This window comes from Anser anser, assembly GCF_964211835.1.
Source record: "Anser anser genome assembly, chromosome: 8".
NCBI classification, from domain to species: domain Eukaryota; kingdom Metazoa; phylum Chordata; class Aves; order Anseriformes; family Anatidae; genus Anser; species Anser anser.
In genome coordinates, this window is record NC_139728.1 from 8,466,198 (window position 1) to 8,478,774 (window position 12,577).

General features: G+C 59.1%; 1 protein-coding gene across 5 annotated transcripts in view; it reads right to left on the reverse strand.

The window, feature by feature from the left end:
* Positions 1 to 10,945, reverse strand: part of NOS1AP (nitric oxide synthase 1 adaptor protein) — a 36,451-nt gene extending 25,506 nt beyond the window's left edge. For 2 of the 5 annotated variants that reach the window (XM_083845669.1, XM_083845673.1), the window contains exons 1-2: positions 6,441 to 6,640; positions 5 to 76 (exon numbers count right to left, since the gene is read on the reverse strand). In XM_083845669.1, the coding sequence (XP_083701795.1) occupies positions 5 to 76; positions 6,441 to 6,545 (177 nt within the window). In that variant the 5' untranslated portion in view covers positions 6,546 to 6,640. Of the gene's footprint in view, positions 1 to 4; positions 77 to 6,440; positions 6,643 to 10,794 lie in introns of those variants that run through there. The other 3 variants (XM_083845671.1, XM_083845670.1, XM_083845672.1) reach the window with 3 other exon arrangements.
* Positions 10,946 to 12,577: the final 1,632 nt, after the last annotated feature.

The window sequence follows — 12,577 nt, forward strand, 5'->3', positions numbered from 1 at the left end:
TCACCCTGATCCGCCGCATGGCCGTCACGATCTCCACCCTGCTGTTGGGCCGCGGCACATCCAGGCTGCCTATGTACTGCGGGGAGAGAAAGAGCAGGTTAGGGGCCGCTGCTCGGAGCACGGCAAGCAGCCTCCTCGCCTCCCCCCACACCCAGAGGCCCCCCGGTGCTCCCCAGCCCTGCCTCCCGCCCGCACCCAGGCGCCCTTTGCATGTCCCGGGCTGGTAACGCCGACCCCGTTGCAGCAGGACCTCGAAACTCCACTGAGCAGATGGGAACCGGGCCCTGGGGGCAGCTCGGGAAGATGGGTCACTGGGAGAAGGAACAGAGCAAAAGCTGGGGTGGCACAGGGTGCGGTGATCCTGAGCGGGGGACCACAGCGTGCAGGCACAGGGACCGGGCATTGCCCCACCTGCCTGTCCCTAGGAGCAAGACAAGTCCCCACGCGAGCATCCTTTCTGCCTGGCAGATGAACAGAGTTGCTTTCTTGTAAGAAAACCCTGCCACAACTCCAATGACTCAAGCGGGGTAGTCCTTTGCAGGTGGTGCAGCAGCCTGTGGGGTGCAGCGCAGCTCGGGCTTCCCACCATATGAAGGGAAGCGAGATGGTCTGCACCACTGTTTGCTCTTTATGGTATTCCTGCTTGCCAGAAAGAGCCAGATCGATCTCTTTAATAAATCAAGAAGGAAAAGCGCGAGCTGTGCAAAGCCCAGCTGGAGCCTGGTGCCCCCCCGAACCAGCACCACTCCTCCCTAAGCAGGCATCACGCACCAAGGGGGCGAGGAGGCTTTCAAACATCTCCTGACCTGCAACCAACGCTTTTTGGGGAGGGCGATGGTAGTTCAGGGCATGAAACACAGAGCCACGGCAGCACACACAGCCACAAGGCTTCAGCCCTGGTAAAGGAGCACAGCTTCAGCGAGCAGCCCAGCAGCACTCACTTGCCCCCGCTGGCATCAAAGCCCACGGGGGTAACCCAAAATCCCCCCAGCTGCACCGAGTCACCTGCGACAGACGGGATACGGGAACACCCCTGCGATAGCTGGGGCAGCCTGCCCTGCGACAGGCCCTTCCCTGTTAATTACAGCCCTTCCCTGTTAATTACGACCCCTTACATCCTATCCTGGGCACGCTGGAGCAGAACAAGCCCCGCTGGCTGAGCTGAGCACCCGCACAGAGCCCTGCACTGATCCTGCTCCCACGGGAGGATGCAGGTGATGGCCACAGCCCCCAGCACCGACGGGACCAGGCAGCCAGTGCTGTGAGGACACAAAGAGAGCGGATATAAAAATAACCATCAAACAGCTGGCTTGGCCATCATGTGCCGCGGCGGTGCAGGAAAGCCTTATGCAATGGGAATTAAGCCCCGCGCCGCAGCCCGGGCAGAGGCAGCAGGCACCTTCGGAACGGCAGCGGCTGAAGCCCAACCACAAAGGCAGCAGTCCCTGCCAGTTTGCAATCACACACCCTACATGGAGCCTTCCTACTTCAAGATTCAGGTCTAAGAGGCATCTATTCCACCAATCACTTTCCTTTTTTTTTTTTTTTCCCCTTTTATTTATTTTAATACAAAGTCTGGAAAGCAGCACGAGATGGCCACCAGACAGCTACGCCGTGCCTGGTACCCCGCAGGATGCACCTCTGCCCCAAACCCGGGTACCAGAGCATCCTGCTGCCATCTGCCTCAACCCCATCAGCCTCACCTTGCTTCACACAGACACTGTGCTCAGCCCCAAAACATCCACCTCTCCCCCTCCTCTGGAAGTGGGTATTTTTAATATTTTTTTTTTTTTTTGGCACATTTCACAAAATCCAGCAGATGGACCAAGGCCCTGGGCTATTTCAGCGCTGAGGACAGAAACCACAAGCGGGAAGTGCCCTGCAGAGGAACAACCCTTCACAGGGCGGTGAGCATCCCCCAAAAAATGCAGACGTGGAGGTCAGCCTCCAGCCAGCTCCTCCCCACGAAGGAGCGGGGCTGGCGTGAGAACCGCCGTGCTTATCAGCCTCTTGCATGCGATAAGCGCCCCGACGGCTGCTCCGGCCCCGCTCTCCTCCAGCCTCCTACTCACGGCCCCGAGCCTCGTCCTGCCACGGGCTGTGGGAACGAGACGGGGACGAGGCTGAGCCTCCAGAGCGGAGGCAGCCCCACGCAGCCTCCTCGCCCCCCAGAAAACCAAGAGACGCATTTTGCCAGTGCAACGCTTGCACAGCCCATTGAGCTTTTCTTTCCCCCCCGCTCCTTGAGGTTGTTTAATACTCTTCTGCCCCAGCAGCGACGAGTTTCCTTGAGGTGCTTTTCCAGGGACACCTCCTGAGCCTTGTCCGCGGGGCCGGGGAAGCCTTGCTGGAGAGGAGCCGCGAAGCGAGGCACGTCGCCTCCCCGCCAGCCAGACCCCGTGCAAAGGTCAGGGCTGAATCATCCCCGGCGGCCAGGGAAGCCCGGGCATGCTGCCTGGCGGCTCGCCAGCCCCGAAAGCCGCCCCGAGACACGGGGGAAGAGCCGCCGGAGCGAGGAGCCGCGGGCAGGCAGCGGGGCAGAGCGGGCATCATCCCCAGGGTGCTCACCCCAAAATCCTGCCTGCATTCCTCAAGTCCCACAGAAAGCAGGGCAGCGCTTTCCAGCTTCACCCCTTCCCTTCCCACCGCCGTGCTACAGCACCCCGGGGAAGAGCTGAGGCTGCAGCCAGGGCCAGGGCCGAACTGGGGGAGCGCACCCCAGAACCCAGCACGGTGCGAAGAGGGAAACGCGTGGCGGTGATCCCAGCACCGCGGCTTCCCCGAGCGGCCCGGGAGGAGGCAGGTGAGCCCCCCGCGCTCTGCCCTGCCCCGGCTGTGGGGAGGCTTACTCAGGAGGAAGGGAAAAGTCAGCGTGCCAGCTGCCTTCCATGGAAAAGCCTCGGCGTCCCAGCCCAGGCAGTCATGTGCCAGCTCCCTGTGACATGGGGACACGGGGACGGGGCTGGCCCTGGGTGCAAGGTGCCAGAGCCACGCAGCCCAAGGCCACCAGGCAGCAGGAGCCAAAAGCCCCCCAGGGCTCCTCACCCGCCGAGCAGCCCATGAAACGACTTCACCAGCACGGCAGAAAACACGTCCCTGCTGCAGAGAGGCCGTGTGGCACTCGGGAAGGTTATTTATAGCCCGCAGCGAGCAGTCCCGGGCTCCATCACTCCGCAGCTCCGCTCCTGGCTGAGCAGACCTCGCCGAGCTCGCTGCTCGAGAGCTGCCAGCAGAAACAGCCCCCGGGCGCAGCTGCCAAGCCTCTCGCAGCCAGCTAGAGGTGCGGAGCTTCGAGCAACCTGCTGCCCTCTTCCAGCACTGCCTGGTGCCAGCAAACCCGGCCAGGGGACGAGAAACGCCTGCGAGGGGAGCCTGCAGCAGGGCAAGGGGCTGGCCCAGGTGGGAGATGCCTGCGGCTCGGCTCGCTTCAGGTCCCCTCCGCAGCCAGCGGGCACTGCCACCATCGCAGCCCCGCGAGGGGACGGGCAGGCGAGCCGCCCCGTCTGCTGGGAGCTGGCAGGATTCACGGGAGGGGACGTACTGGATCCCAGTGAAGTCTCCTCCGTGTCCTGTCTCCAAACATAGACAGCAGCAGATGCTCAGTTCGTTCTCAGTTTCCCACGCACAAAAGTGGAGAAAAAGTACTGACAAACGCGATAGAAAATGCTTGGTTGCCAAGATCCCTTAAGGGTAGGGAAAAAAACCACAAAAGCCCATCCAAACCCCAAAAACCCTGCCTGCCAAGAGTGCTGCGCACATCACATCTCCCCTCTCCTGGGGGACCGCGTACATTAGGGCACTGCCAACAGATCAATGAGTGCGGGACCAAAGGATCAAAACTGCTTGCAAATAATGGGTATGGCAGAGCTACACCCGAGCTGCCTTCAGGTTTTGTTCCGCAGCACCGTGACTTTGGGAACATAAAGAGCAAGCTCGCGTCCCCTCCTCCCTGCCCCAAGTCGAGCAGCCACGCCTGGCAGAGAGGTGGAGGAGGACAGAAGGTGTCTTTACTCTATAAATACCCATTTATTTAAACAGGAAACCATTGCACAAGTGGGAATTCATGCCAGCTCCCCTGCGACACGCTGCAGCTCACAGCTCTTTCATCCGAATGCCTCAGCACACTCCAGAGGCCTGCCTTTTGATTTTATTCAACAATTCAGACCACAATGGGCAGAAATTGAAGCCTGCCTTCCCTCGGAGCCAGCTCCTCCGATTCCCACTGGCCCGGTCGAGGCACTTCAGAGACACGGAGGCTTTCGGTGCCAAGAGAGGTGGCCAGCAAAAACAGCTCACAAAGTGTGAAGCACATTACCATCCCTAAGGAGATGGAGCAGGATTTTCCAACCATGGGGTTTATCTCCAGCAAACGGATTAAGATAATCCTCAGAGGACGCTGCGCTCCGACGTGGTGTCCCCGTGCCAGAGCATATGGCTGCGAGCGGCTCTGGCGTGCAGCGCAGCGCAAGCCCCTCTCCTGACGGCGTCGCCTTCGACAGCACTGCTTGCTTTTCATCACCCTGTGTGCTTGGGAAAGGCCAAAACCCGACAGCGGTGACCACTGCCAGGACAAAGGTGGCAGCGGGCGGGTAGAGGACCAACACCAGGTACCAGGAAAAGGAGGAAGAAGAGGCAGAGGAGGAAGGTGCAGCGCTTGCTGCCTGGGCTGCTCCAGCCTACCAACACCCGTGTAATTCTGCCAGAGGCTGTTTGGGGACAGGACACAAGGGGTTTTTCTTCTTTCAAGGGTTTTTCTTCTTTCTGTGCTCCCACAAAGCTCTGCTCTAAACCTGCGTTTCTCATTTTGCCGCCTCGCCGTGCACTCCGTGCCTCGCTCAGACAAGAGCCGTGTGGGTTTAAGCGCTCGGGATTCTTGGGGATAAAAGGAACTAAAGGAGTGTAAGCATTTAATTAATCTCCACCAATCTAATAAAAGGATAGAGTAATTGCCTAAGCCATCTGCATCCTGCATCTGGCATCAGGAGCTGCTGGAGAAACACACAAATTCAGGAGCAGGGCTCACACGGCTCGTGCTTGGCAGGAACGCGTGCCACAGGACACAATAAAAGAAAGAGGCGCTAACAAAGGCTCACGCACCACCCCGGTGCCACCGCCACACCAGCAGCACGGAGGAGAGATGAGATGTGAGCATGCTGGGGGCAACGAAGCCGTGCCCCACTGCTCCCCCCAAGCTCCCGTTCCCGCCCCAGGCGGGCAGGGAAGGGGCAGAGCACCCAGGGAAAGGGACTGAGGAAGGGTGCCGCTGTGCAGCAGGTGCTGGCAGTACAACAGCACCCAGCTCCGATAACCCACTTTGCATCCCTTCACTCCTGGAATTGGAGCAGCCATTCCCAGGAACGGTCACAAAGCAGGTTTTAAGTTTGCTCCATAAACAACTCCTCTGCCATGCTCCCCGCAGCGCGGTGCCCACCGCGGGACAGGCAACGGCCTCCGCAGACAAACCCCCCCAGCCTCGAGGAGGAGAGGGGGAACAGCACAGCTCCCGCACCCTCCAGCAGGACGCGGGCATGCCAGCAGGCCACTGCACGGAACGGGGTGCCAGAGCCGTGGTCCTTCCCCTGCCAGCACCTCTGCTCCGAGGGCAACGGCGTACGAGAGATGCCCGCCTCCCTGCCGCTCTTTTATAGGAGCTCTTACACCAGCGTTTATCCAAGTCGACCCCACTTGGAGTATCTCGTCATCGTGACAACCCTATCCCCCATGAATAGCAAAGGGAGGCCAGATTTTACGCTTTTGCTTCCTGAATTTTGTGGCTTGCTGCCCCCCTGCCTACCCCCAGCTACCTGCCCAACGCGGACAGAAGCTCGGCTGCTCCTCGCGCTGCTCAGAGGTCGCGAGCACCCCGCTGTGGGATGCCACAGCCCAAACGCAGTAAGAGCCCGAGAGGTCCCAGCAGAAAAGAACAACGCAGGGCTTCCTGCCAAACCCGCAGGCAAGAATGGTTTATATTTGTACGGAGAAACAGCAAGCCCTGACTTCGGGCGGGCGGCCCTGACCTCTCCCAGCTCACCGCAAATGGCAGGGGGCTCCTCCGTCCGCTCACACGGCGAGTTCCTCGCCTTGGAGAGCTGGGGGAAGAGCTGTCCTGCTGCACCCCAGCCGCCCCTCCATGGCGCCCCAGGGGTGCCCGTGCCGGAGGATGCCCGCGGTGCCCAGCGCCCCGGGGCCGCGTCCCCAGGTGATGCTGCGGGGAGGCTGAGGAGGGCTCCTCGGCAAAGCAGCGGGGCGACCCCGCTCCTGCCACCTCCACCACCATTCGGGACGGGGTGGAAGGACTCACCCAACTCCCGGATCGCAGCTGGGGCACCACGGAGGGATGGGACCCCGGGGGGAAGGCGCAGAAGAACCGCGCAAAAGGCGCTGGAGGAGGGGAGGGGGGCGGTGGAAAACCCACCGGGGGGCGCGCGCCCGCTGCCCACCTTGGCCTCGAAGCAGATGCCGTGCTGGAAGGCGTCCTCGTTGTGCAGGGGGATGCGGAGGTCGTGCCGGTCGTCCACCAGGTTGTACTTGGACTTGGCGGGCATGGCGGCCCCGCTGCCCTGCGGCGCGCCCGGCCCCGCCGCCGCGCACCCTCCGCCCCTCGCCGCCCGCCGGCCCCGGGGCGGGGACGCGCCGCCGCGCAGCGCGGGGGGGAGCGGGCACGGGGGGCGCCCGGAGGGCCCCGCGTTGCCCCGGGGAGGGAGGGAGGGAAGGAAGGAAGGAAGGAGGGGCTGGGAAAAAAAAAAATTTCCCCAAGAAAAAAAAAAAAAATCAGCCAAAAGGGGCGCTGGGGAAGTCACCGCTGACATCTAGTGCGCGGCCCCGGCTCTGCAGCCCGGCGCCGGGGAGGGTGGAAAAGGAAATAGGGGAATAAAAAAAGGGGAGAAAGGCCGGCGAGTGGTTAAAGAGGCGCTGGGGCTTGGTGGGATCGAGGGGATAGAGCCGTGGCATGCTCTGACCCCTCGGGCTGGGAGCTGAGCCCTGGGATGCTGAGGGGAGGTAAAAGGGATGAGCGGCTTCGTATCCAGGTACACCAACGTCAGACACCACGGAAATCAAGCAGGCTAGAAAGGAAAAATCTCGGTCTTCTATTTTGTGAAAGGCCAGCCGTTGTGACCTGGGCACACCATGCCCTATAAAAGCCCTGAAAAGTTGTGAACTGGCTCCCCACCTGGCTAACCCCGCAGCGTTGCTTTCCACCCGTACAGGGGCTCACTTGCGCAGTGCTGGCTGCAAGCTGGGGTGTTTCACCCCTTGTATCGTGTGTGGGGTGCTCCCCCAGGCAGGGCCCAGTCCCCGGGTGCTTTAACAGCCCGGAGGCTCATCAACACATGGCTGCAGGGCTCGGGCTGGTCCCTCCTGAGCACTGGAGGTGGCACCCAGGACACCAGGCACCCACATCCCCCCTGCACAGGACACCCCCGTGCCCCACAGGAGCCCTTCCCTCTCTCTGCCCGCACGGCCCTACACGTGCCTTGGGTTTCTGAGTGACTGCAGTGCAGGCTCTTCACCCTCCCCTGGAGAGCAGGTTCAGGGCTATCGATTTTTCAGACTGAATCAGCACACTGAAACTTTTCTTGAGCTTCAGACATCATTGACAGCCAACCCAGGGTGTGCTGTTTGAGCCACATCTGACAACCAGTTTTGCTCGGGCTCCCTGGGTGAACTTTCCACCATCACCAGCCCCAGAGGCTGGGACGGCGCTCCCGGCACGGCCAGGTACGCCAGGAGATAAGGAAGGGCTGCGCTCAGCGGTGCCCACAGGAATGCCTGCGCTGGGCTCAGGTGGGATCGCCCAGAGCTGTCAGCACTCGGACAAGCCAACCGAGGGATGATTTCCCACAGGAGGCAAGCAGCCAGCAAGCCCTAGGCTCCTGAAAACATTCACTCCTTAGTTCTGGAAGGGGCAGGGGATCAGAGACGGCTGGGACAGGCAGAAGGTGGTGGCTGGACAGTACTGAGACTGGGGCTGTTCTGTGGCATTCGATGCTCTGGGTTCCTCTAGAGCCTTTGGACCTCTCGTGTCAGCAGATGCAGTATGTGGAACACAGCCTGGAGGGGCAGCAGCTCTTCCTGCAGCCAGCCTGTCCCCAGTCCCTGCCTGCTGCCACTCCAAACATGACTTGTGAGCTGCCTGCAGCCCTGGGCAGCGCTCCCAGGGAGTTAGTTGAGGATACCCGTGACATTTCACCCAGTTCCACGCTCCTGATAAGTCTGCAACGTAACCATGATCTGGGGAAAACGAGGCAATGTCCAACTCTCCTGCCCTCGCACCACCGCCTGCCAAGTGCTCACCACGCCGGCCACCCCCGCGCCAAGGCTGCAGGCACGGGAGCTGCCCAAAGGAGCAGCCAGAGGACCAGCCTTCCGCTCCTGTTTGCCCTGCAAGTCCGGAACCTGCTTCCTCCCTTTCAAAATCAATCATTACGAGCCCCGCAGTTATGCACGTAAGCTGTGCAACCGGTTCGCCTGTTTGCGCAGTCGCTTCCCGGCACGGCGGGCGGCGGGGACAAAGGTCCCGTGTGCCACACGAGCGGGAGCAGACGGCTGCCACCGAGGCCAAGGAGACCTGTTGAGGGGAGTATGGCCTGTATAAGCCCGGAATAACCACAAGGACAGTTTGAAGGACTACCATTAGTTTTTATACATATAAAAAAAGCAAAGGACTGCTGGGAACAGCCTCACAAGTGCCAGAGCACAGCGGAGGCGCACAAGAGATGTGCTGCATCCCCCTCGCTGGGGGCTCTCCGGGGGATCTGTGGGGCCCCTCCGGGGTCCCGGGAGCTCCGTGTGTCCCCTGGGGCCCCCTCCGGGTGTCGGCTGGCAGCGGCTGGCGCTGCCCTGCCACCTCCTGGGCAAGCCCCGAAGCGCAGCCGGGGAGCGCCGCGCAGCGCCGGCACGGCGAGGCTGGAGGAGAGCCGGCAGCGATCGGCCTGCTCCTGTCCGGCGGTGTCTGCTCCTGTCCCCCCGAAGCTACTCGGGCTCTGCACCCTTTGCATCGGAAGGACACGCTCATGGCTGCTTGCAGCCTGTAGCAGAAGCCACCCGCGGCGCTCGGTGTGCTCCGGGCACCGCAGCCTCTCCGGAGAGCTTCGTGTCCCCAGCTGCAGGACAACACCTGTACCTTGGCACTGGCAGCAGCTCAGCACACACCGGGAGGACAAAACCCTCCTCTTCCTGCTGCTAGCCCTCTCGAAACAAGTAATCTGATATACCTACAGCCGCCTACTCCATAGCCATCATCGCACACGTTGCTTCCGTGGCTGTACTGTGGCAGAGATTTGGGAAAACACACCGTGCCCAAGTTTTGGGAAAACACACCGAGCCCTGTTTGTGCTCAGCAGGCCACTCCTCCAGGGAGCGATAAGAACAAGGGCTTTTGGCCATATGCAAATATTTTTGTTATTCTGCTGGCGGTGGGTGGGAACAAGAAACGTCACGGAGCATGGCAATGCGAGGAAACGGGCAGATGGCAGATTTTGCAGCTCTAAGCAATAAATTGTAATGAACATTGGATCTCCGGCAGGAATTCAGATAGGAAAGGTAGGATCCAACTCAGAGTTAGCGCTGCAGTTTGCTTTAATGTCCTTCCACAAATTCCTATGGCAACAAACTCTTTTAGGGTCACGGCCCTGCAATTAAACAGCCTAATAAGTAGAGATTACACTGCTAACATCAAGTCCCTGCTGGCACGGAGCATCCCAAAGCTCAGTATCCATCCAAAATGCATTCCAAGCATCCGTGAACACCACGGTGGGGCTGAGCAGGGAGTCAGCTTGTCCCCAGTCACCTGCGCAGTCCCAGGAGGAAGGAGTGCTAAGCGGTGCACACAGGTCAGCACAGCAATGAGATGCATTTTCTGCCTAATAAAGCCCGGTGATTAGCATCTAAATTGCAATGATTGGGAAGGAAGCAAAAAGTTCAGGAAGGGGAGGAAGGCAAGCCTGCTGGAATTAAGGTCAGGAACTTGCTGGCATTTTCTGACATTTTGTTCTGATGAGCTGGCAGCGCTCATCAGCCAGCCGCGTTTACGTATTTATTTTAGAGGTGTAACTGGGAACAGTTTCAGAGTTGCTTTTAACGCCACAGGCCTGCCTTTGATATCTGCTGGAGCGTGGAAAAAACATTAACGGGACAGCCTGAAAACTCAGATTTAGCCTTCATAGACATTGTGATTCTTTGCAATACCATTTCCTTTCAATTTGTAATTAGCCCAGTTTTTTGGAAGTCCTCCACAGACCCCCAGTCTTGAAGCACTTTTGTTTCAGAAAGACAAACACTCGGTGCTTCTGAAATAAACACGCTCCCTGGAGCAAAACAGGTGCCCGCTAACATCCACATTCCTCCCTGCCAGCCTCAGCCAGCCCCACCACAGGCTGCAAGCAGGCAGCAAGAGCTGGGAGGTTTGGGACCCACAGGACCCCCCAGGAGGCTTGGGACCCCCAGGACCCCCAGCTGGGAGCTGCAGGCTGTGCAAACCCACCCCTGCAAGCCTCCCACCGGGCTCCACGCAGTGCCACTACCCAGGCCCAGCAGCCAGGGAGCTCCCACGGCAGGCTGAAGCAACGCTGCCGCACGCTGAGCATTTTGCAGGCAGCCCATGCAGCACTTACTCATCCTGTGCTAATCTCGGCGGCCCGTTAGCGATAAGTGTGCCTAAATGCCATTATGAGAAAGTCAACACGCTGCATAAACACGGTTCTTAACCGCCCTCAGCACAATCAGCTGTAGCAGCTCTGAGTAAACTTATCAATACACGTATTAACAGCCATTCATTCAAGAATAAGTGCTTACCTTGATATGTGGGGCTTCTTATCCCCATACCACACACCCCACAGCTCAGCTCCAAGAACCTGGATGGGACTGGAAAGCACCTGCAGCAAGGCACCAAGGCCTGGGTGCAGCCACCCCACTGCTGCCTGCCCCCACAGAAACACCACCCTACTGCACCCAGACCTGGCCCCAGCTGTAGGGTGAGTCCCAGCTCCTTAAATCACCACTCTCCAGGTGCTCTGAATGAGGGAAACAAGCTGCACCATGCTGTGTAATGCAGCAGGGAGGGGGAAAAATTAAAATAAAATAAAATAAAATAAAATAAAATAAAATAAAATAAAATAAAATAAAATAAAATAAAATAAAATAAAATAAAATAAAATGCCAAACCAACAGCTATGGGGGTTGCTGAGGGCAGAGGGAAGGACCCCAAGTGCTGTCCATCCCAAGGGGCCACCTGCAGCAGCCCTCTGGGTGTGCAGCATGGCACCGTGCTGGCTCTGCCAGCCATCGGGCTGAATTTCATCCACAGCTTGTCGTGATGGTGTTCCTAAGGCAGCTTCAGGGCAGAAAGAGAGGGCTTGAGGTCAGTTTTGTCTGAATACAGAGAATTTGCATGTCCAGACCTGCCCTCTCCGTGGGTGCCTGGTCCCCTCGACCCCAGTCCGGAGAGCGTGGCTTTGGCCCTAGCTTTTATGGTGCATCAGGAGAGACGTGGAGACCTGTAGCTTTTGTCAGCTTCTACAACAAGGAAGAGCAGCTGCTTTATGTGTGCAACAAGCAAGAAGCCATATTCGAGTGGTACGTTACCAGAAGACCCCAGCACGAGGAGGAGCCGGTGTCCTGGGGGCTCTCCCCTGTGAGCACCGCAGCTAACTGGAGCTACCTGCGACGTGCTTGCAGTTTGCCGAGGCTTGTTTGCTGTATAATCAGGCACATGGCCCCTTCCTTTAATTGCTGTGTAAGCTGCCAGAGTGATTAATTCTGACACAAGCCTGCCAGATCTGCGGGGGGATGTGCGGGGACTTGGGAGGGTGGCACGGCGAGGACGGAGACAGCCTCGTCCTGCCCACCGGCTGACATGGCCAAGCAATACGTGATGGGCCCTCGCTCCTAATAAATGGGTAAACGGGCACCCTTTTCCCCACGTATGAGGACGTGTGTTTCAGATCTTGGATCCCACCTGAATTTTCCATTCCTGCTCCTTCCCAGGCCTGATCGGGACCCAGCCAAAGCCCGCTGCAGCCGGCTCAGCCCGCTCGCGGCGCTGAGTGAGGAGTTAAAGAGGGCTTTGTTTCCAAACAATTGCATACACAGAGCTTGAGAATCTGTAATTTAAACTCGGATCGTGCTTCTGTTAGCAGTGATGGATGGCTTTTTCCTCCTGCTCTGAGAGCCCTGGCGGCGTGCACGGCAGATGCCTGCCTGATTTATGGCTCGCCTCTGCGTGCGGTGGGGAGCAGGCAGCCCGGCTCTCAGTCCCGTGCTCTCGTCAGGGTTTTTTTCCTGTTTGCCTCCTTTCATTGCCAGGGCTCCTCACTCCACCTCTGTGCAGCTGACTTGTGTTTATCGGTCACCTTGGCCTGGATTCAAACCATCTCTGCGTACAGCAGCAAGTTGGTGTGCCTTGTGTACGGATGAAGCGCTGTACATGGTGATTTTCTGAGGGGCTCAGCCGGCGAGGGGAGTCAAAGGGGGCTTGTGGGGACAATCCCCTGACCCTCTCCTGCCTGTACAAAGAGAAGACAGACTGAGCTGTTGCCTTAGAGAGCCTGCTGTCAGGCTGAGCTACCTCTGTGTGACT